The sequence below is a fragment of the Saimiri boliviensis genome, chromosome 7 (assembly GCF_048565385.1).
Source record: "Saimiri boliviensis isolate mSaiBol1 chromosome 7, mSaiBol1.pri, whole genome shotgun sequence".
Lineage (NCBI taxonomy): Eukaryota > Metazoa > Chordata > Mammalia > Primates > Cebidae > Saimiri > Saimiri boliviensis.
Window position 1 is genome coordinate 114,431,386 of NC_133455.1, and position 25,706 is coordinate 114,457,091.

At 37.0% G+C, this 25,706-nt stretch overlaps 1 protein-coding gene across 4 annotated transcripts in view; it reads left to right on the plus strand.

Annotated features, from left to right (window-relative positions):
* Nucleotides 1-25,706, plus strand: part of EPS8 (EGFR pathway substrate 8, signaling adaptor) — a 164,240-nt gene that overhangs the window by 26,166 nt on the left and 112,368 nt on the right. The window contains exon 1 of one of the 4 annotated variants that reach the window (XM_039461654.2): nucleotides 23,159-23,232. The exons of 2 other annotated variants lie outside the window; for them this stretch is intronic. Coding sequence is in view for 1 of the 2 variants with exons in the window: in XM_074403254.1 (XP_074259355.1) it covers nucleotides 25,302-25,313 (12 nt within the window). In the remaining variant the exon portion in view is untranslated. Of the gene's footprint in view, nucleotides 1-23,158; nucleotides 23,233-24,132; nucleotides 25,314-25,706 lie in introns of those variants that run through there. One more of the 4 variants, XM_074403254.1, reaches the window with a different exon arrangement.

The window sequence follows — 25,706 nt, forward strand, 5'->3', positions numbered from 1 at the left end:
TGCTTTGTAGCATGTGCATATATAGCCTTTGGAGTTTAATTTTTTTCTAATTTTATCATCTAGATAAGAGCAGCATACTTAATAAATACTATTTAAAGTTGAGAATCTGTGAGTCTTTTCCATTAAGGAACACAGGCCCCTTGTTATGAAGCTGGCGCAGTCACTGTGGTGTAGGATGGTAAATTGCCTTGCTGTCAACTCTCCTCTGCCTCTTATTCTATTGCTGCAAACATACATGTCAGAAGACTAAGGCAATGGTCAGGTTCTTTCTGCATTCTCTGATTAGTGTAGTTTCTCCATTTATTTTGGAATTGACCCACATGTGCCATCCTTTAGGGTTGTTGAATATTATATTCCTTATTTCATTGCCTTGCTTTGTATTTTTATTTATATTTTACCAACTTGGAAAGTTTAGTGTTTGAACCCAGTCAGATATCGAGCATTAGCACATACACTCATTTTCCCTTCTATCCAGGTATTTTCCTTTCCCTTGATTATGCTAATGCTTGACATTAAGCATTAACATACACACTCATTTTTCTTCCTATCCAGGTATCGTTATAGTCTGTCTTAGAAAAAAAATCCACAAGCAGCGGATCCTATTTTAAAATATAAGCCTGTATGAGTAATACTAACCATAATCTTTCATTTAATGTTTTCTTTTTAAATTATGTATTTTTGCTTTTTGTGAGTACAAAAAAGGTGTATATATTTATGGGGGTACATGAGATATTTTGATACAGGCATACAATGCATAATAATCATATCGTGGAAAATGGGTTATGTATTCCTCAAGCATTTATCCTTTGTGTTACAAACAATCCAATTATACTATTTTAGTTATGTTAAAATGTACAATTAAATTATTATTGACTATAGTCACCCTGTTGTGTTTTCAAATACTAGGTCTTACTTATTCTTTTTAACTATTTTTTTTGTACCCATTAACCATACCCCTACTCTACCTTCCCAGCCTCTGCTAACCATCCTTCTATATTGTCTCTCCATGAGTTTAATAGTTTTGATTCCTAGATCCTACAAATAATTGAGAACATACAATGTTTTTCTGTGCCTGGCTTATTTAACTTAACATAATGATTTCCAGTTCTACCTATATTGTTGTGAATGACAGGATGTCATTTTATTTTATGAATAGTACTCCATTGTGAATAAGTGCCATGTTTACTTTATCCATTCATCTGTTGATGGACACTTAGGTTGCTTCCAAATCTTGGTGCAACAAATATGGGAGTGTGATATCCCTTTGATATATCAGTTGTCTTTATTTTGGGTCTGTACCCAGCAGTAGAATTGCTGGATCATGATGTAGCTCTACTTTTAGTTTTTTGAGGCACCTCCAAACTGTTCTGCATAGTGATTGCACTAATTTACATTGCCACCGACAGTGTACAAGGGTTCCCTTTTCGCTACATCCTTGTCAGCATTTGTTATTGTCTGTCTTTTGGATAAAAGCCATTTTAACTGGCATGAGATCATATCTTACTGTAGTTTCTTTTCTTTCTCTCTCTCTCTCTTTTTTTTTTTTTTGGAGACAGTTTCGCTCTGTTGCCAGGCTGCAGTGCAGTGGCTGTGATTTCAGCTCACTGCAGCCTCGGGTGATTATCCTGCCTCAGCCTTCCGAGTAGCTGGAACTACAGGCATATGCCACCACTCCCAGATAATTTTTGTATTTTTAGTAGACACAGGATTTCACCATGTTGGCCAGGATGGTCTCCATCTCTCTCTCTCTCTCTCTCTGTTTTTTTTGAGACAGAGTTTCGCTCCTGTTACCCAGGCTGGAGTGCAATGGCGCGATCTCGGCTCACCGCAACCTCCGCCTCCTGGGTTCAAGCAATTCTCCTGCCTCAGCGTCCCAAGTAGCTGGGACTACAGGCGTGTGACACCATGCCCAGCTAATTTTTGTATTTTTTAGTAGAGACGGGGTTTCACCATGTTGACCAGGATGTCTCAATCTGTTGACCTCGTGATCCACCCGCCTCGGCCTCCCAAAGTGCTGGGATTATAGGCGTGAGCCACCGCGCCGGGGTCTTGATCTCTTGATCTCATGATCAGCCTGCCTGTGCCTCCTAAAGTGCTGGGACCATGCCTTGCCTCATTGTAGTTTTAATTTGCATTTCTCCGATGATCAGTAATGTTGAGCATCTTTTCATATGCCTCGCCTCTCCTCTTCCCTTCCCTCCCCTCCCGTTTCCTTTTTTTCTCTTGTCTGATTGCTCTAGCTATTTTCCAAAATTTCTCTTGTTACTGATTTCTTGTTTCATTCCCTTGTGATCAGGAAAGATGCTTGATATTATTTGAAGTTTTCTGAATGTTTTGTGACATAACATATGGTCTATCTGTAACTATAATTTTATAATAAAAACACAATTGGAATTATGTTTTCCCTACTGAAGTTTAAGAGACTGAAGACTTTCTAGTACATAAAGGTTTAATTTGTCAATGCTAGTATCTTTCTTAATGGATAAATATTAGATATAGTGGGTGGTCATTATAATTTTTACTGTATGAAATGGTGTGTTGAATCAGATCAAAATTATGGAAGTATAGCTAATTGCTGCCTTCAAATCATAATATACCTTTATTTGACAACAAAAGATTCAGCTTCCCAATGGAATTAATAGATGTCTCTTTTAAAAGCAGTCAGTTAATCAAAACATGTTTTTTGGGGCATTTGTACTGTATTATAGCACTCTGTTAGTTACTATGAAATCCAAAAGAAAATATAGGGGTTATAACAATACTATCTTATAAAATATTAACAAATAAGCTATGATAATGTTTATATAAGAGGTATTGGAGAAGGGAGAGAGTTTAATTCCCCTGCATCATGTAATTGAAAAAATTAAAAAATCTATAGAAGCATTGAATAGCATAGTGAACAGCCATATATGCTTCATCCACATTCACTGATTATTAGCATTTTACTGTATTTGAATTTCTTCTTCCTCAACGTCATGTATACATGTATATATACTTCCCTGTCCCCAACCATTTTTAATAGGCTGCAGACACTAAGACACTTCATTACTGATTATATATCTTCTAAGAACAAGGACATTCTCCTACATAACCAGTATGTCACTTTCATACTAAAAAATTTTAGCACTAATTGAATACTATCATCAGCTATACAGTCTGTTTACAAATTTCTGCAATCATTTGAAAATTGCCTTCATAGCCCTATTGTTTGTTTAAGCTAGGATCCAATCAAGGCCAATGTGTTGCATTTAGTTATCTTGTCTCTTCAGAACAGGCCTTCTTTAATCTGTACCAGTGCTGTATGGTATGGTAGCCACTAGACACATGTGAAATTGAAATTGATTAAAATTTAATTCAGTTCCTTACATATTAGCATCATTTCAAGTGCTCACTGGTCATATGTGGCTAATGGATACTCTATTGAACGGCATGAACATGGACTGTTTCCATTATCATAGGAAGTTCTATTGGACAGATATAGAATGTATACCACCTCTTTTGTCTTTTGTGAAATTGATTTTTTTGAAGAGTTCAGGCCAGTTGTCTTGTTAAATGTTCTATGTTATATATATATGTCTTGTTTCTTCATTATTAGATTTAGGTTGTGGCAGATTGTATCTTGCAAAAATAGCTGCACTAAGATACGTAGCCTATCTCACATCCTTTTTAAAAAATGTGACTGACATTGCTGCAGCTGAGAGGTGGGGTCTTTGCTCTCCTTGGGTGTGGGTAAGGGTTTGTGATTGACAGCTGACCAGTGAAGTAAGGTGGAAGTCATGCTATGTGACTTATGACTGGCTCACTGTTTCCTGGGATGCTGACACTGGGAACTTAGTCACCACACTGTGAGGAAGCCTAGAGGTGAAGACATTACACAACTCCAGCTAAGGTCTCAAACTGACAGTGAATGGGCCTTCAGATGATTCCATCTCCCAGCTTTTGAGTCTTCCAGTTGAGTAGGCATGGGGAGGAGACAGCTATTCCAGATGAGATCTGTTAGAATTCTTGATGTAAAGAAACTGTGAGAGCTAGCACCCTAAATTATTGTTCTTCTAAGCTGCCAAGTTTTGAGGAATTTATTACGGAGCAGTAAATAACTAATGCACAGGTTAAACAATATGACAAGAGTACTACATAAATGATGGTCTGCATTTCCTATTGCATCACATTAGGGGGCATGTAATGTCCATGTGACTTGTTACCTATGAAGCTTGATCACTTAAGTGGTGGCCACTTAATCTCTTCATCTTTTTCTTCTTTTTTTGAGATGGAGTCTTGCTCTGTTGCCAGGCTGGAGTGCAGTGGTGCTATATTGGCACACTGCAACCTCCGCCTCCTGGGTTCAAAGGATTCTCCTGCCTCAGCCTCCTGAGTAGCTGAGACTTCAGGCATGCACCACCATGCCCAGCTAATTTTTGTATATTTCAATAGAGATGGGGTTTCACCATGTTGGGTAGGATAGTCTTGATCTCCTGACCTCGTGATCCACCCTCTTCGGCCTCCCAAAGTGCCAGGATTCAGGCATGAGCCACCTTGCCCCATCTATCTCTTCTTCTTAAATCAATATGTTTATCTCTTTGTTATTGATATGCAATCTGAAGGAAAGTTTAATTTTGGATAGGCTCAGTTTCCACCAAGTTTCTTGTCAAGAACATTTCACTCTACACCATTGATTTGAGGGGATTTAAAAATGAAGACAAATAGAGAAATTATTTTATTGAATCTCTTCATTTTGTAGCCTGATTTAATAAATATTATTAGGTTTCTATTACAGTTTCTAGGGACATAAAATGTCTGAGATATGATGATTATCCACTTGGAGCTTATGGATGAAATCTAACATGAATGGCATTCAAAGGGGGTAGATTGGGTAATACATAATTTGTATTTCAAGATGATTCAACTGAAAGGATTAATTTTCCAAAAGACTAAAATGATGTTATTATGATGACTGTAGACTCTAGTTTCCCAAGGCTAGTCAATGATGTTTTCTGAATTATTTTCTTATCATATAGAAATAAAACACATTTTAAGTGCACTCTTATAAGTTCTATTAGTCCTGTAGTTTAGGGATTTGAATGTATCTTTTTCTGAAGGTATAAATGTATGTGTTTTAAAATATAGATCTGCCGTGTTCCACATTTTTTCTTATGTAAATAAGAAATAGTGAACTAAATGAATGTCACTGAAACTGAAGGCTGTCAGAACACTGTTGTATGATTTTTTCAAAAAATATAGGGTACAATGTATTAAGGAACTATGCTAGTATTTAACATAGTGCCCTAAATAGTTGTTGATTGGGTGAATTCTATATAGATGAACCATGGTTTTTAATACTGGTTGTATGCTTATGAAAAAATGCATCAAAGTTAACTACATAGAACCTTTAAAGTTTGTTCTGCCAATATGTAACCATAGTTTTCTTATTGTGTTTGCTTATTCCATTCTGGAATATAAGAATAAAGAAATACTTTTTCATTTGTTTTTGGTTTGATAGTGCAAATTTACTTATATTTTTCTGTACCAAATTCTATTTGAATTTCTTGATAAAACATATAATTTAAGACAAAGACGAATAAATGCATCCATTTATTTTATTGTTTCCTCTTTCTGGTAAAACCCTGTTGGTTAGACTACTTTGCTAATGTTGTCGAACTAATGATATTTAATCTCTTTGTAGGCTCTACAGTTTCACCTGTTGCTTGCTCCCAGACTGAATATTTGGCATTTTTCCCCAAGTAACTGGTTACAGGAAAAACTCCATAGGAGAGTGAATAAATCAATCAACAGTTTAGTAAATTAAGTCAGACTACAACTGTTACCAAGTAAAAATGCTGTTATATCTTTATACAGAGGGAAGATGTGATTAGAGCTGGTTCAAATTTGTAGAAGATATAAGAGTAATCCTATCTAGCTGGGGAAGGAGCAATCAAAATACAAACGAGTTTTGGAAAGTGTACAATTCTGCATAGTAAAGAGTTAATGTAGCAGCAGGAAGGAATCATTGGGGGAATGCTTTTGAACGGTGGCAGACAGCAAGGGAGGAGGGTGGAGAGAAAGCTAAATTTTGGAGTAGAGGTGTGGGTTTGGGTACTTAGGATAGAGAGACCAGTTTAAGGATTTGCCAAGGAGGAAACCCATAGAAAGAGACCACTGCTTCAGGTGGGTCCAAGACGAATACTTCTAAGTGTCAAGGAGAAGGACTTGATTTTCCAGCAACTTGAAAACAGAAGGATTGGCTGGTAGACTTTGCAGAGGCTCTGAAAGTATGCCTCTAGATGAGTGATGTCATCTGTATGCACCTTTGATAGATGTAATCTCTGTTCAGCTTCTCTCCTGACATCTCTAAGCACTAGGATCAAACTGATCTGACCACCGGACAGCGTTCTGGGTATGTGCCCATTAGGCCAAGGTGGTATTTTGATTTGCAGTTACAGGGTTTAGGCTTCAGAGGGGAAGCAGCAGTGCTTCCCTTCATACCTTGGAGAGGTGGAGTAGAAGGTAACTGGGTGGCGGAAATGCCCAGGGAGCTTCATGATTGTGCTGGCCTTGTCATATCACAACATCAGAGTACACATTGCTCAGCCAGCCTTCATTCCTGTATCTAACACTTGGTGGAAAAAGAGAGCTAATATTGTTTTTCTAATTTTTTAAGCTAATATTGTAGATACTTTTTTGTTTGTTTCTTTCACAAATTTCATTCACATTTTTAGTGAAATTGTATAGACTATTTACCTGGAACACACGAAGTTGGGTGTTCAAAGAAAGGAAAAAGAATTTCCAGTTATGGAAAAAGGGTTTGAGAGTTCTCTGCATATCTTTGTCTCTGGTAATATATGTGACTGTTGCTCTGTTTGCACAGGGTCGAAGGATGAATACCTATTCACTTATTCCTCACTTGCTTTTAAGCCATGCCAACTATGAAATCCTCAGATCAGCTACTAAATGAAACAGGAATATGTTATTATGTGACTTATTTTTCTTGTTTTTCCCCCTGTATTTCAAATTTAAAATGGTGTGGTGTGAAGAGATTCAAGATTTCCATCCCTGCTTTCCCCTTTCCTGCCAAGCTCATAACTCCTGCCAGCTCCATCTTTTCCTTCCTCTGCCTACAGTATTGGTTTGGGTTCTGGACTCTGGGAGTTATAGAACAGGAGTCATTTAAACTCTTTTTTTTTTCCCCCAAATGGAACAAGTGTCTTAATTGAGGTCAGGCCAACACTTAATGTGACAGAATCTTCCCTTCACTTTCCCTGGCACAGAGAGAATTCATGCCAAGGAGAATGGTGTGAAACTGTGAACCTGAAGAGTGTCCATTGGGATAAAGTCCATGCCTGGTTGGAGGTACAACACAGTGACTCTTTTGCCAGGCTCTGTTGTTCTGTTTGGTCCCAAGCCAGATGGCGGCCTGGCGGGTGAACCATTGGCTTTGGCCTTTCTCTCACCTCCTCAGGTCTAGGATGAAATGTCCAGCTGTCCCTTTTCTTGCATGAGTGACCCTGTGGAAACAGTAATTGCCCTCTTTGTTATTTAATGTTTACATGATTTTGTTTAAATTTGTTTTTTAAAAAATATAGTTTATTGGCAGTATGAAAGCATCAAATTACTCAATAAAATTCAGGAGTGGAATTTAACACCATACCTTTGAATATAAACAGAGCTTCTGGATTGAACATGAGAGAGGAAATGGACAGATTTGAATGAGATTGAAGTGGTATAGTTCATGCACTATATGTCATTATTTTGATACTAGAAATACTTTTAAGATGAACATGAATTGAATACTTTTAGTACGTATTATCTTTGTAACATCCATAAAATGGAAATGAACATCCAAAGTCTCCCTCAAATGGAAATGTATATCCATTGAATCTGATGGGACTTAGGCTTTTGTACCTGGATTGTATGGTATAATATCAGGTATGCCTTACCTAATAATGATAACAGCAATATCATTTACAGGTCTTACGATTTGTCCAGTCTGAAATTTAGCTGGAGCTATGTGAAGAGACCAAAAAGGAATTCTGAAAAAGAAACAAGAACTTGTCATTCCACAGAGCTTTATTTTTAGAGATCTTCCATTTTCATACCAGCTTTGATTTCTATGGTTATGATGTATTACTGGTAGCATTCTTATAATTTTATTTAATTTTTACTTTATTTTGAAAAGTAACAAGAAACATCTAGGAATTTTCTGGATAATGTTTCAGAGACACATACATGTTTCTAAACAAAGCAAAATTACTTTGGTATATTGCAGGGGGCAGGGGTGGTGGAGTGGTGCGTTTTTCCTGCTGTGGCCCTGTCCGGGGTCTCTTGTTCAGCACTGGATTTGTAACTCAAAGAGATATCCTTATTTCTGAGGGCTCTAGTGGCTGCCTGAGTCACATTTCTTTAAGCCACAAAGCTATAAATAAATGATTGTTATCCTACAAATGCCCCTTTTGCCATAATGTAACTGAAATGATGCAAGTAATGTTGCTGATGTCATTAGGAAAGTAATGGTTCTTGCCTTGCTTTCTCATAGGATTTTATGACAATGAAATGAGATTCTGGATTCAGACTTTTTGTTTGTTTGTTTTTTGAGACGGGGTCTCACACTGTCACCAGACTGGAGTGCAGTAGCGCAGTCTTGGCTGTGCTCTCTGGTTCAAGAAATTCTCCTGCCTCAGCCTCCCGAGTAGCTGGGATTACAGGCACGTATCACCACACCCAGCTAATTTTTGTATTTTTAGTAGAGATGGGGTTTCATCATGTTGGCCAGGATAGTCTCCATCTCCTGACCTTGTGATCCACCCGCCTCAACCTCCCAAAGTGCTGGGATTACAGGCGTGAGCCACTGTGCCTGGTCTCAAAAGAATTTTTAAGGTGTTAAGCAATATTTATATTTTTATATAAATATAAAGAGACATTACGATTATTACCATTATTACCATTAACCTTTTCTACTATTATTTTTATCATGACAACATTATCATTAGTAACATCTTCACTGTCGGGGTATAACTTCTCAGGCCCATCTCCTTTGCCTTCTGAGCAGGAAAGAGAAGGGAAATCAGAACCATTGGTTATTACAATTATAAAGATACATGTTTTTACTCAAATAATCTGGGGGCTCAGTATAATAATGTTTCTGATTCTGGACCCCTGAATTTCTTTTAATTTCATTGCTGGGAATATTTGACTCTTGCTTAAAGGCTCAACCTAGGCTAGAGGGGCCAGCTCTGTCTTTAAGGGGAATTTTAACAGCTATAATTAGGAGCTGCTTTCTTGATATCAAGCACCATTGCTACTGATTCTGTATTAACTTTGTGTCCCAGTCTGATAACTGGCCTTCTGTCTTACTTGTATGATGAAATTCTCAACTATACCTCAAATCCAGTCCCTAATTTCCTGTATTGGCTCTTTGCCTTGGCCTTAGAAACCTGCCCAGAATCTCTTAATCCTCTTTGATTTTCTACACTTTGCTGGCTCTCCACCTCCCTCACACCCATGCCTACACACATGCCAGATTTAACTCCTGCTCGAGTCTCAGTGTCTTCATCAGAAGCCTAGTTAAGGTCTAACATGTCTGAACTATAGTACAAGTAGAATATGGTAAGACGGATACTATGGAGAAGGGAAAGTATAGAGGCGGCGTGGAGGAGAGAGGGAAATGGCATGGTGAACAAAGCATAAAAGTACAAAGGACAGGTATATTCTTTCATTCACCAGGTAGTGACCTTTGTAAAGGCAAAAAATCTTGTCCCTTTGTTTACTGCTATATTCCTAGTGTCTGAAACTGCCCAGTATTTAATCTATCCATTAAATATTTGTTGAATAAGTGTTGTGGGGGGCACACTAATTGATTGGTTTGTCTGGAGGACACTCGAATGTGAGGTTTTTAGGACTGAGATCATTGTAGCCTTGTTTATTGTTGTAGTGCCTTTTTTTTTGCCAGAATGAATGAATAAATGTTGGGATCAGTGGAGTTGAGGCTAGAAGGCAGAAATTGAAATGTGGATTCTTGGATGCTGAACTAAGGACTTGATCCTTATTGTGACAAGGAGAGAAACGGGGTCCTTCTGTATCTTAACGTTTACTTTTACTAATATACTAAGAGTTTTGTCCTTACAGTGTACTGTAATTTGAGCTGAAGGATTCAGAAAGAAAATCCCTTTGATGCTGAAAAAAGAAGGGATATTTTAACATAAGATGCTTCTTTTTTGAGTTAATATAAATCCAGAATCTTAATTGGTGGATATGTTTCTAAAACATGGTCTTTAAAAATTACTTTATGGATAGTCAACATGTTTATACACAGCAATACTGGAAGGGTGTTTCTATTCAGTATTATATGAATAATAGCTCTGGTTTCAAGTACTCAACAAAGTGATGAAAAGCATTCACTGTTTTCATTCTCACTGGTTTATTTCAGCATCCTGTGGTTGGTGTTAAGCAATTATTCACTGCTTGAGGCTCCTTGAATCTGGGCACCAGAGTGAATATTTCCAGGTGTCAGACTCATCTCTTCATCTACTTGTTCTTCTGCAATCCAGCATTGTCCATATTAGACCATAAAGATGTATAGTTTTCAAACACTATGATTCTGGGAAAATGAAACCTATCTAGAGTACAACCCAAATGCTTAAATTGAGTGGGGGGAGTTTATCTTGATAGACACATGTAAAGGAATTTCTTTTATAGGTTTTATCTTCATTGAATGCTTAGACTGCTTATGGGATCAAAGCACCTTGGATTGCAGTAAGTATTGTTTCATATATAAATAGGAGAATTTTTTTTTTGTTTGTGTATGTGTGCATGTGCACGTATATCTGTCATAGGATGGACAGTAAGGACAAGCTTGCTTTTCAAGGACAATTGCTTTGCGAGCTATGAACTAAAACTGGAGTTGGAATTAGGGCAGGGCCATGGCAAACACTCACTGAGCACTGGAGTGGCAGGTGTATCCTCTACAGGGTGGGAGATCATTGTCACTCTTGGCTCCTCGGTTTCTTCTTATCTTTAAGCACCCAGCAGGTTTAGAAAGATAGAGTCTAATTCTCAAGGCAGTTGTCCTCAGCAGGAAGAAACAGAGGAAATTTATCTGAAATCTTGGACAAGAGGGGCAAAAGGCAGTAGGCGTGACGTTTCCGAAGTGTGACTGTTCTACAGAAGGAGATTCATTTTTCTTAGATGAATTACAATAGTCTACTAGATTTGGTTTACATAAGGAATTGATTTATTTTAGGCTTATTGGTGTGTGGGAGCACAACTAATATTCTCTAGCTAATGCTAGAAAACAAAAATAACTATCCGTAATCTCAACATATAATTACTTAACTTTGTATTTGATTTTAATGAATAATGAGGAAGATGTGATTTATCGTAAGGAGATTATTTTCTATTTTGGACTGAACATATATCTTGGAAACAAATTATAATACTTGATTTATTCTTAAGCAAATGATTATTGAGCTTTATTATGTGCAGGCCCTTTGCTCAGCATTTGAGAAATAATGTTGAACAAGACCTTCCTGCTTTTGAGGATACTGTGCAGGGTAGGTGATAGACAAGCAAATAAGAATTTCAATAAATTGTAATGTATGAATTGTCAATGAAATGCCACAGACAGCAAGTACTATAAAAGGATATTTAAAAGATGTATTGAAAAACCTATTGGACAGTGTTGGAAACCAGAATTAAAATTTTATTTTAATTACTCATTTCTTATATTGGCCCTTAGTGAGAGCCTAAGGCATAACTTTAAACAGGTAATCAATACATTTTATGAGCAGTGAAGTTAATACAGTTCTTAGCTCTTCCAAAAGAACACTAGGATGGATCTTGACAAAAATAGTTAAAAGGCCCTTAAATTATCTCTTATATCAATTGTCTCAGTATCTGCTTTTGTCGAGTTTAACGTTAACATTCGACAAGTGCATAAAGTGCTGATGTTCTATGGTAAGGAAGGAAGAGAAGGCCATATGTTACATTTTGGATTAGCAAGTGTCAAAGTTAGCATTCCATTATGAAAATTGGGAAACTGGAGAGGCTTTTTTTGGTGAGAAGTGGGCCAGGCAATAGATGTTTTTGCCCTTTAAGGAGGGTATGTGAATAAAAGAGAAAAAGCTTAGGTCCGTTACACTTTGGATATTTTGTCTTTACCTGACATAAAACTTGTTGCAGAATAGAATTTTATATCTAGAGTTATTCCATTTTAAAACAACTGGCTATATTTTCTTTTCTTTATATCAGATGAAAGGAATGAGAGCTCCTTGTTTATACTTTGAGTTGTTCAGATCCAGAGTGAAAAATACCAAGGGAGCTGTGGAATTTCTCTCCCTGGAGATCTTTAAGAAAAGGTGTAGGTGTTCAGACACTTTTAATTTACTGAAATTGTTTCTGTAGAGTTTTATGTGTCCTACTTTGAAAAAACAAGATGTATAAAAACCCAGACTTAGAAAATTGACATTATTGAGGATAATTCTTCCTTTCTAATCCTCATCACTTTAGTTTTCCTACCAGGTGAATTTATTTGATAATAGATGAATATTTAAAATTGGTGAGCATTTGACTTATGAATTACTTAATATCTTAATTGATATTTGTGAAGAATTTTGAAGTTTTCAAAACATTTTAAAGTATTACATCATTTACTTCTCAGTGATCTTATGCAGTAGACAAGGCTGGTGTTATGATTATTTCCCATTTTGCTGTTAAGGAATCTGAGGATAAGGGGCTCTGAGATGTGACTATGGTTTACTAAGTTGTAGGGCTTGGCACAGACCTTTTGATAGCAAATTCTCTGCCCCTTTTGGATGCATGAGGCATTATTTTTTTCTTTTCTTTCTTTCTTTCCTTTTTTTTTTTTTTTTTTTTTTTTTTTTTTTTGACGGAGTCTTGCTCTGTCACCCCAGGCTGGAGTGCAGTGGTGTGATCTTGGCTCACTGTAATCTCTGCCTCTTGGATTCAAGTGATTCTCCTTGAATCACTTGAATAGTGATTCAGAGTAGCTGATAATACAGGCATGCTATTTTTTTTGTATTTTTAGTAGAGATGAAGTTTCACCTTTTAGCCAGGATAGTCTCAATCTCTTGATCCCATGATCTGCCTACCTCGGCCTCCCAAAGTGTTGGGATTACAGGTGTGAGCCACTGCGCCCAGCTACTTTTTTCTTAAATTGGAGTATGTCCTGTTTTATATTGAAATCAAGTCACTGAAGATTCTAGAGAATAGGATAATATTTCTGGATCATTCATTTCTTCTTTCTGTAAGCTGAATGATGGCTGGGGAAAAGGAAAATATGTTTGGGGCTCCCCTCAATTTGCTTTTTTGATCACTGGCCACTTTCTTACTAATGCAGTGTTGTAGATGGTAATTGGGGGGTTCTCCAATCATTTCACACAAATAATTTCTAAAATTACTGAATTGGTAATACTGGAACTAACCAGCTGCTCTTAAAATAGTGCATTTTTGGTTTGAAAAATAGATTGGGTTTCTAGGAAATGGAATAAGTTTGTTAATATACTAAGATTAAGTAATTTCTTATAACCGTAATAGCTATATGTAATATCCACTTCAGCTTACCATTAATAAATTAGATCATGCCCTTAAAAGAACCAAAATAAAATCAGTTTATTAAGTATCGAGTCTTTACACTAGAGCCACGGTTTATATAGGTTAAGTTTTAAAGTTAATTATCAAAATGGGTATAGCAAATAAAATCTCTAGGAAGAAAAATAGGATATCTTATTGAGAGTTACTAGGTTAGGCTTCATGTATTGAGATAATTTTTGTAGTTCTGGTTTGAAAAGTTTATTTATTTTCTCTGAACACTTCCTGCATACAAAATACATATTGAGTGTAGAGAATTTAAATCAGAAAAAGACAGAGGAAAGGAGTCCTTTGTTAACCCTTCTGTTTGAGAACAGTTTAGGTAAGAAAGGAAGGTGAGTTAATGTTGTAAGAAGAACTAGTTAGTAGGGCTCTATGGTAACTGACCTGTTCAGGAGCATGCAAACAGTAGCGGACAGTAGGAGAATATGCTTAGGGGGATGCTGTTAGGTGAGTCTGATTAGTTAAATTATGGTGGGCCATGAATTTCAGGATAAGAGATTTGTTGTTCAATGGAAGGAATTCCAGAGCTCTTTTAATCCAGGACTTGTTTTTCAGGTAAGGAAACCAAACTGAGTTGCTCAAATTAGTTAGTGGAGGTTGGGGCTGGAACCCAAGCTTCTTGATTAATAAGCTAATGTTTCTTCTGTTATATGATCTCATGTGTTGCCATTGTTCATTCTGAGAGAGAAGACAGCAAAATAAAAGCAGTGCTTTTTGAGTAAATTCTTATAGTCTTAGAAAAAGAAGATTGATTAAAGGGGAAGTTATTTGAAATTAGGATACCAGTTAGGCTCATTTTAATAATCCAGGCATGCGATGATGGAGTCATCAAAGGCTAAAGTGATGACAAGAAAGGAAGTGCCATTAAAATAAGTAAGAAAATTTGAAGAGTAAGCTTGTGATGGGAAAGATCAGGTTTAATTTTGAACAAATTAGAAATCAAGGAGAAATGTTTGATTAGGCAGATAACAATGTGGGGCTGATATTCTAGGTGTTAAATTATATTTAGCAGATAAAGAGGATTGACCGGTTGGATAACATGCAATATAATCCTTTGACACAGTACTGCTGAGGGCGGTTTCATTCTAGGAAGTCTCCCCTTGACTCCTGCTTCAAGGAAAAATTAGTTATCTATTAGATGCATCACTGACTGAAACGTTTGTTTAATAAACTGGTATAGGCAAACTCGCCTGAGAAAAAACAATTTTGGCCTGATTATATAGTTGTATGATGCTTCTTTTTCTCCTATAAGAGTGTTAGTAGAATGTACAATCCCATGTAAAAGCTGTGTTAAAGAAAAGGATGTAGTTTTTCAGCCATCTCTGGAGTGGCTTTGTGAGATTATGACATGATCACATTTATTGTCTTGATCAGGTGTCCCCAAAGTTTTTACACAGGGGGCCAGTTCACTGTCCCTCAGGCCCTTGGAGGGCTGCCACATACTGTGCTCCTCTCACTGACCACCAATGAAAGAGGTGCCCCTTCCTGAAGTGCGACGGGGGGCTGGACAAATGGCCGTAGTTTGGGGATGCCTGTTCTTGATAGTAAGTAATTCAGTTTAATAATGTTAACTGGTTTCATTTGGACAATGTATTTGCCTCAGTCATTCATTCTTTGTTGTTTTAAACTTACATGTGCTGGGAAACAGCATATAATCGCTCTTGATGTTTCTACTAAAAAACAGAGAACTTGAGCTATTATCTAGATGGTCTATGAAAATTTTAAAGATGGGGCAGTGTCTTTGTTTAATTTCTCTTTGTGTATTTCCAAGAATTTGAAAGTAAATAATGAGAGGTCTATATTTTGTGAGCAATGATTGCTACACTCACCTGACAAGATAAAAATTATTTCTTTTTCTGTGGTTTAAAGGATTTGTTTTTTTTTTTTTTTTGATACATAGCCATAGATTTTTGGAGTCAGATGGGGACTGTAGAGATTGTCTAATTCAGGGATAATACCTGGTTTCCATTTCCATGCTGACTTTATAAATTAATAGTGGCTGTTTAGAGTAATGTTGTGAATTCCCACAACTCTGGGTTCAGCTCAGTATTAAAGAGTGTAATGATAAATTATTCATGTGTTTTATGGGAATGGGGAGTGCCTGCACAAATGTCATGTACTTGCTATCCTTATCTAGTCTAGTTATTTTGTTTCTCCAGTGAGGAAACTAATGTCTACTGAACTTAGTCTATAATAAGCAGTTAGGTGGTAAAGTGTTCTTTTATACTCAGGTCTTTGAAACAGGTGGAGTTTTCCTTTACAAATAATGTTAAAAATAATGGACAGCTAAGTTTTCAGGCTAGTTCACAAAAGACTTTTAGAAGTATTTGTTCATGTTACCCATAACTACTTGGTTTACTTTTCTTGTTTGTACTATTCCTGTAACCTGTGTTTCAGCATTTATCCAGTGTGTTATAATTATCTAAGTTTTAAACCAGCCTTTACCACTTAGTACCTGTATGAATTTGCAAATTATTCAAATTCTGCATGTTTCAATTTCTTTATTTCTGAAATAGGACAGTATTACAACTTACCTTCATGGGCTTATTAATAGAATTAAATTATTAAATATGTAAAGCACTTAAAAAAGAGCCTGGAACCTTGAGTCATGAGACTCCTTCTCAGTGGTGCTTTAGGCAGCACATATTAGCTGGCAAGTGCTCAAATATTAGCTATTGTTATTCTTACAGGTCAGTTTCACTCACTCTCCTGTTTATAGTTCATCCTTATATACCTGGTTCTAGAACAGTGTCTGCATTCAATAATTTCTTGAAGGACCAATTAAATAAGGAAGGGGCAGAGGAAGAAGCTATCACATGGTTTCTCACAGAGTAAAGGAGGAAGGAAGAGGCCAGCTCTTTTAAGAAAGTGCTATTTGCATAGTTGTTGAGTTCCACTCTAGAAGAAAGTTTCTTTTCCTTAGTCATTGAGATGTAATGTTACTGATCTCAATGTGGTGTTGCAAAGGCAACAGTTTGACTAATCTAAGCTGGAGTAGCTAATAGTTTCCCAAAGGACTTTACACTTTAAAAGATGGTGATCACCTCTCTCCTGTTGTTAGTATTTTTGTTGCCATCACAAAGTCAGAGTCAGGGCAGGCTAGATAAATTGCAGGGCCAAGAGCAAAATGAAATGTGGGGGTTCCAGCTAGGAAAATCACTTTCCCTTTTTACCCCAAGCTGGCTGCAGCAACCTACAAATGATCCTGCCAGAATTCACTTGGTTGCTGAATTGGGAGTGAATACCACTTTAGGTATCTCACTGCTAGCTCAGGATGGGGATTGCCATTTCCTCTCTGCAACCCAGTTTCTGTCCCTAGCAGAAGGGGGTGGCTGGAGGCAGGACTTACATGAGCCACAGTGCTAAGCCAAGCTCTGTTATCTTGTGGGACTTTGTGTACAACACACAAATTCAAAGATACAATTATTAAGAATTTAAAGATAGTCACCACAGAACAAGGTTCTGGACCTTTAGAGCCCATGACTCTTGCAGATGTACTGGCTGCCTGCCCATGAAGCCCACCTTGGTGAAGAGCAGTTTTTTAGATATACATCTCTGGGTAAGTTCTCCTTGGTGGGCAGTTCAATTTGGCCTGGGAATCTGGACTTCAGGACAACTCTCCATTGTTGCTTAATTTCTTGGCTGCTGTTGTTTTTGAACATACAGGTCACTAAAAACACCATTTTTAAAAAAAGAACTTTACCTTTTTTCTATCATTACCAGTCCACATAGATGTACTCAACTTAATGGTTGTGGACATTAGCTATGCTTCTCCTAATTTTGTTACAGGGAGGTATTGTTGTTTCTATTTCACGTAACTGGAAATGGAGGTTCAGAGTAGTTGATAAGTACCTTTCCTGAAGTAATCTATTAATTGACAGAGCTGAGGTTTAAACTTGGGAGAGACTGTCTTATTCCTTAGCCTATACTGTTTCTACTGGCTCTCATGAAAGTTTTAGCATTAAATCTACATGACACATATGTTCTGACGGCAACTTTTTGCCTCAGAAACTTCCCATTTACTTATTTTTATTTTTTATTTATTTTTTCCAGATGGAGTCTCGCCCAGGCTGGAGTGCAGTGGCATTATCTCAGCTCACTGCTATCTCTGCTTCCCGGGTTCAAGCAATTCTGCCTCAGCCTCCCGGGTAGTTGGAATTACAGGCATGCGCCACCACGCCTGGTTAATTTTTGTATTTTTAGTAAAGATGGGGTTTCACCACGTTGGCCAGGCTGGTCTCGAACTCCTGACCTCATATCTGATCAGTTCAGCCTCCCAAAATGCTGGAATTAGAGGCATGAGCCACTGTGCCCAGCCTGGGAACTTCCCATTTAGTGAACTTGGTGTGTATACTTGTAAGTGCTCTAGACTTTTTAAGCCCTGTAAAGATTTTAGTTATTAATGCAGTAAGATTGTGCATCTACTAGTCTGATTTTTTTTTTTCTAGTGTTGTGCTCACAGGGTTTCTAGACTGTTCAGACTTTTCCTTTGAGCATATTTTTACCCTTTACTGTCACCTCGGAGTAGCTTCTTTTGGTTCCTGTATTCTATATTGCTGAGTCCCTGTGTGTCAGAGATTCTAAGAGTTGAAAATGGTAGACTCCCACAAGAAAACAAACATTGCTTTTTAAAAGCTCATTAAAAATAATCTAAAGTGACCTTAAGGGACCTTTAGAGGCTTCTTTGAAAAGCTTTGTTTACTAGTAGCCTTCTGTACTAGTCAGAGTTCTCCAGAGACAGAAACAATAGAATATGTATTTATGGATGGATAGATAGATATACAGATAGACAGACAGATAAGATAGATTAGATAGATTAGATAGATGGATGATAAAGGGTTTAGTAGGGGAATTGGCTAACACAACTGTGGAGGCTGAGAAGTCCCACAATAGGCCATTTGCAAGCTGGAGAACCAGAGAAATTGATGGTGAACCAAGGAAGCCGAGGCCCCAAGAGCCCGGGAAGCTGCTTGTGTGAGTCCCAGGTTCCAAAAGCCAGAGACCCTGGAGTTCTAACATCCAAGGTCAGTAGAAAAAGGGTGTTCTGACTATGGACAAGTGGGAAGAATATCGCCCTTCCTCCACCTTTTTTGTTCCATCTGGTCCCCAGTCGATTGAATGGGTGCACATCCACATTCAGTGCAGCAGATCCTGCCCTCTAGTCCGCTGACTCACACACCAATGTCTTCCAGAAACATCATCACAGATACACCCAGAAGTTTTTTTTTTTTTTTTTTTTTTTTTTTTTTTTTTTTACCAGTTATTTAGGTATTCCATAATCTAATGAAGTTGGCACCCAAAATTAATCATCATATCTTCTACTTAGGAATGTCAGTGGTGGAGAATGTGGACTGTATTGTCTGACAGACTTGGCTCAAATACTGCCTCTGCCCTATGATCTTGGGATTTGAAACACTTTTCATAACCTCTTTAAGGTCTCAGCATCTTCACTTGTAAAATGGGAGTAATACCTACTACCCTTAGGTTATTGTAAAGATCACATGAACTGAGGAATACGATATATTTGGTGTTGTACCTGGCACACAGAGTGCTATCAGTGATTGTTAGCTATTGTTATAGGTTAAAGGCTCTAGGCTTAGAAGAGTAACCCAGGGATGTAGTCTGTGCTGTATTAGAGCGATCTGCAGTAGGTATGCCTTCGTGGACTTAGGAGTCAGAATAAGACCAAAATGAAAGTCTCTTGAGAGTTGAATCCCGGGTTTGGTAGATCTAGCTTCACCATGGAGTGTTTAACTGTGGCATGGTTAATGATTTAATCCGGTCCTTGGAGTAAAGGTGATGCTTGTATGTGGATTCAACAAACATTTATTAAGCACCTGCTAGGACTTTACAGGTGTTGGTGTTAACACAAAAAGCAAGTTGGCTGGTGTCCTTTTGTAGTTTATATTCCAACTATGAGACAAATATGCCAACAAATGGCATACTAAGTACAACTAGGTGTTTTAAGGTACATGCAGAATGCTCTAGGGCAGGCGTCCCCAAACCACGGCCCACGGGCCGCATGTGGCCCCCTGAGGCCATTTATCCAGCCCCCCGCCGCACTTCAGGAAGGGGCACCTCTTTGATTGGTGGTCAGTGAGAGGAGCACAGTATGTGGCGGCCCTCCAATGGTCTGAGGGTCAGTGAACTGGCCCCCTGTGTAAAAAGTTTGGGGACGCCTGCTCTAGGGCATAAAGTGAGTTGAAGGGAAGTTGTTCTTTGCTAATTTTTATCTTCAGGGCTAAGAATTTTCTTATTATGAAGGACCTTCAGTAAGTTCAATGAATTATTTTTATATTTTCAGTATAGATTGATCCTTCAAACAACAAACATAATGAAAATGTAACTTAACTTTGGACATTTAAGTGACAGAAGCCCATCTTTAAGTTTTCCTCACAATGTTATTTATCCTTAATCTTCACAACTTAGGTGAATAGGAGTTATAGGCAAAATCTTGTTAATTATGTAAAGCTTACTTCTAGCTGCAATGTACAAAAGGGTTTCTTAGCCCCTCAGGGTGGACGTGTTTCTAAATGATCATTTACACCTGTGGGAAATATTGTTAGCAGTTGAGAAATGAGTCTAATATTAGTTAGTATACAAGTGATGTTAATTAGCAGAATAATAGTTAGATATTCACAATTAAAATATTAGCTACTATGTATTAAATGCCACCTGTCAGAAAGAACACAAGGAAATATATATATTTTGGTAGTTTATATATGATTAAAATATATTAAATAATATTTCTGTTAAGAGAATTCCTCTCATTTACTATTTGTTTAGCTAATTTTAAAGTTTGTATAAAAACTTTCGTTGTTTCTGAGTTTTTAATGGCAGGAGTCATAGGGAAATTTTGATGTATTTACAAAAAGCACCTGAGGAATATAGAGCAAATAGATTCAAATCATAAGCATATATTGCTAAATGAGCAAAAATTGAAAATAATTGGTGTTGAAGGACTATCGAAACAGTTTTAATAATAGTTTTTTTAAAAAAATCACTAGGATATGCTTTGAGAACTCTACCTTCTACAACACAGTAGCATCATTAAGTTTTTAATGTTTAGGTATATAGTAGTTAAAATCATGGGCTCTGAAGTCAGACTTCCTGTTTACAGTTTTAGTTCTTCACTTAGCATCACTTTGGGCAAATAATTTAATGTCTTCGTGCCTCAGTTTTATCGTCTGTTAATTTAGGACAACAATAGAACTTCCCTCATAAGGTCATTGTGAGGATTAAATGAGTTTATATACATTAGGCACTTAGAGCACTTAGAACATGGTAAGCCCTCAGTAGATGTTAGTTGTTGCTGCTGTCATTGTTATTTTTTGTAGAAGGGAGGAGGGATGGAGCTTCTTATGCTTATTTTTAATCTGTGTTACAGAGTCTTGCTTTTGGTATATTTTTTCTCAACTATTTTGTTTCAGCCTTCTTAAAGTCACACTTTGCAACCCTTTCTGAACTAAAGTGTCTAGGCATTGAACTTCAATAGCTGGTAATGTCATAAAAGGAGAAAACTAAACATTACCTGTCTTTTGGTTAACCTCGATTACAGTACCAAATAGTATCAAAATTTATTGATACTTATGGTGGCATTTTCTATAGAGCTGTGAGCTTTTTGAAAGAAGAGACTTACATTATTATGTTTAGTACACTGTCTGGTACTACTTATGAGGCCTGAGCCCCTAATAGTTGTTCTGTTATCTGTACTAACATCTCATTTATCAGGTTTGCCTAGTAGTGTGCTTTTCAGATTCAAATGTAAGTGAGTTTACCAGCTGTCTAGCTATCTGAATTAAAGTACAATACTTTAAATATGAACATTTTATTTTTTTTAACTATTTAGGATAATTTTTTAAACAAACGTTGAGCACATCTCATCCTTTGTAAGCAGAATGTAAATTCATCATTATGCATACTGTTTATTTGGGCTGTAATATAGTATATCCATGAAGAGTATTGATATATGCTTGGTTGTATGGTTCTGTATCACATACTCTCAGGATGCCTTATGGATTTTTTCTTTGCATCATATGTATTATTTTTCTCTTATTATTATAATGTACCAATTTATTTCTTCTGTTCTTTCCTTCTGTCACATCTAGCAACCCTAGCTTCCTAAATTCAAATTCAATGCTTCTAACCTGCTTTGGATTGATTTACTTACTGACTTTATTAGAATTTAAAGAAAAGGAAAGATTTATTAATAAGATCTTAACCAAGCTTGAGGGTGTCTTCTGTAAAATGCAAAGTTCAGCACATAGAGGATGTAACATCTATTTAGCTAGCCATATTGGTTTTACATTTACTTTATGACATTGCTGTCATCAAATATATGTGGCCTCCAGGCAAGTGATTTTTTATTAACATGTGTACAGAAGAATGAAATGCTCATCTTCAGTATTTTCATAGTGTTAACTTAGGGCATTGGAATTCAAATCCACATCTCCCTTATTCCAAAGTCTATTTTCCTTGCTGCTAAACTCATGTTACAAAAAAGTTAATATTGTTAATTATTACAGGTCATTAAAGTGACATGGTACTAGGGGTAGTTTTTGGTTTAAAACACAAACTCGACCCGGCACATTGGCTCATGATTGTAATCCCAGCACTTTGGCAGTATGAGGTAGGAGGATTGTTTGAGCTCAGGAGTTTGAGACTAGCCTGGGCAACATAGTAAGACCTTATCTCTCCAAAATGTTTAAAAATTAGCTGGGTGTGGTGGTACGCACCTGTAGTCCTAGCTACTTGGGAGTCCAAGATGTAAAGATTGTTTGAGCCCAGGAAGTTGAGGCTGCCGTGAGCCATGGTAGTGACACTGTACTTCAGCCTGGGCAACAGAGCAAGAACCTGTCACAAAACACACACACACACATGCATACGCACACACACATGCATGCACACACACACACAAACTCAAACTCTTTGTCTTCATCCTATTATTGGCATTTTTTTCTGTGAGCTTTTAAAAATATACCCACTTATGGATTATTTAAATATTTAACTGATAGATACGTATTCAACATGTATTTTACAACACTAAGTTACACAGATGTAGGTTACTTTAATAACATGCACTTTTTAAAAGGTCTACAATTTAAATAAGCTAGTTACTATGTTTACTTATAGGCTTTGAGCTGAATATATGTGCCCAACTACATAGAATAAATACTTAAATGTGTCTATTTTACTTACAGTTTATAAAATGTTAGAAAATGCTAAAAAGATGTAAAATACAGTAGCTTTTAGGCACTTAGGATTAGACATGGATTCAAATCATGGTTTTAATCTTAGAATGTTAACTTTTTCAATACTTCCCAGGGTTACTGTAAGGATTAAGTCAAATAGCATTAACATGGGATGTGCCATATGACAATGTTTTATCCTTCATGATCTCTTTCCTCTTTATCTTTTCCATCTATATAATTTTGAATCTTGATAAGAGGGAACAAAAAAGTATAAGAGAATGAAGTCTATTTCTTAAGCAAAAGCAAGTATGGGTTGCATATAGTGCTTCAAAATGAATATTTTACTTTTATCATTTTTTTACATGCAGAACACCTTTAATATAGCCTTCATTGGACTGAGTGGAAGGAAACATAAGAGTTGGAGCTTATTTTCATTTTTGAGGTGAGTTTATTTGTAGAAAAATTAGTATATTTAAATCAGTCTCCTGTTTCTTTGGAAAGTTTGTCATTTGCATGTACTCAGAAGTACTACCATTATCCCTGAAATGCTGTTAGTGTGGAGTGGTGGTGAGGGTCGCAGGCTAGGTGTTCGAAGGTCCCTGTCAACACCTGAACTGTGCTGCAGATGCCCTTCAGTGTTGTGACCCTAGTGCCTTGACATCTTTGTGTCCGTTTGCTTATTTTTAATAATATGGGAATGATACGGCAGTTGGCCCTGCTTACCTTCCAGCTTACATGTTATGAGAATAAATTGAGATCATGGATATGAAAGTATTTTATTATGAAAAATGTAAGATAGGGGTATTAATATTGTGAACTGTCATGATGAGTTAAATGGGAATTAACAGTTACATGCAGATCTTTTAAAGCATGAAACTTTTGAATATTATTATAGCCTAGTACCCCTGGAACAGTAGTAAGACAGGACCATCTTATATGTTGTTTCTGAATAAACTGGCAAACAAATAGAATAAGAGGAAGAGGAGGAAGCAGAAGAGGAGGAGAGAAAACCAAACTTGATCAGTTGATTATATGGTCTTAAAAGCACTGATATAGAACTACAAAACACCTGGAAATTTTTGAAGGAATTGTTTAAAGGTCATTAAAAATGAACTTTCCGGCCAGGTGTGGTGACTCACTCCTGTAATGAGTGGGGGGTGGTGGGGAGGGGGGAAGATTACTTGAGCTCAGGAGTTTGAGAACAGCCTGGGCGATGTGGAGAAACCTTGTCTCTACAAAAATTAGCTGGGTGTTGTGGTACACACCTGTGGTCCCAGCTACTCTGGAGGCTGAGGTGGGAGGATCACTTGAGTCTAGGAGGTCAAGGCTGCAGTAAGCTGATATTGCATCACTGTACTCCAACCTGGGTGACAGAGTGAGACGCTTTTTCTAAAAAGTGAAAAATAAAGATAAAAATGAATTTTCCATAAAAAAACCAGCTTACATTATTTTCAATGTTTTTACATTTCTTACTGTGGAGAAAAGCCTAGTCCTTTCTCTGGAATTTTAACCATTTATCTGGATGCCTTGATACATGTGGTATGACGCTTAGTAAGACAGAATGGATATTTCTTCTATCTTCATTGGCTTTTCTGTTTGTTTGGTTTTCTTTTTACCTGCCTTTATTTCTCTTGTTGTTATTCTTCTTCCATCCACCAAGGACATGTGATCCTCTTATCTCCAGGCTGAGGTTTTTTTTGAATGTCTTTTTCTTCTTTCTTCATTTCATAAAAAGTATATCTAGGCTTTTAAAATGTGCCAGCATACTATTTAATGAACATAATTACTATATGATATGGTTTGGCTCTGTGTCCCCACCCAAATTTCATCTCAGATTCATCCCATAATCCCCGTGTGTTGAGGGTGGGACTTAGTGGGAGGTGATTGGATCATGGGAATGGTTTCCCCATGCTGTTCTCATGATAGTGAGTGAGTTCTCATGAGATCTGATGGTTTTATTAAGTGTTTGACAGTTCCTCCTTCACACACTTTCCCCTCTCGCCTGAAAGATGGGCTTGCTTCCTCTTCACTTTCCGCCATGATTGTAAGTTTTCTGAGGCCTCCTAGCCATGCTTTCTGTTAAGCCTTTTGAACGGTGAGCCAATTAAACCTTTGCTTTATAAATTACCCAGTCTTGGGTAGTATCTTTATAGCAGTGTGAAAATGGACAAATACCCTATATTTCTTTCCGGTATCTGTTTTGGGAAAGGAATACTGGTCAGCTGCTAGTAAAATTGTCTCCATGTACTCCTTTATTTACATGCTGTTTGGTTCTAGTGTGGTGGTCGTGACTACTAGGTGGTCATTTTTGTCTAATGTTGCAGCTGCTATTTCTGTCTTAGTCTAGAATAAAATGTTATATTTTCCTTATATAGTTCACTTATTCTGTTCCTTACAGAATGACCAAGGGAGCTCTATTCAGGGCCTTAACAATGATTAACACCATGTCCTTTAATCTTCAGAGCTAGCTCAACAGTTTTATTTTCCTGTGGTGACTGTAACCTCCAAACTATGAGTAATCTGGCAAGTACTTTTGTGTTCTCTTTATTGCAAATCATATTCTTTTTTATCTTTAAAAAATGTTGTTTCTTAGTAAACGTTGGCTTATTTAGTTCCACTTATGTCATTTCTTTCATTTCTCCAAAAAAATGGACTATTAAAAGAAAAATAGTTTTAAGGAATATTTGCCAATTGCTTTTTTACATAGATAGTGAGTGTAGGATGTAGCAGAAAGGCCAGGTTTCATAGTCTTCACTGTTTAATTTTGGGCATGCATGCTCTCTGAGCTTTAAATTTTATAGTTGTAAAAGGGGTGTTGTTTTTGGATTGTTAGGGTTACATGAGATAGTATATAGAAAGTGCCTAGTACACTGTGGAGCACAAAGAGTTCACAGAATAATGTAATTATTGTCATTG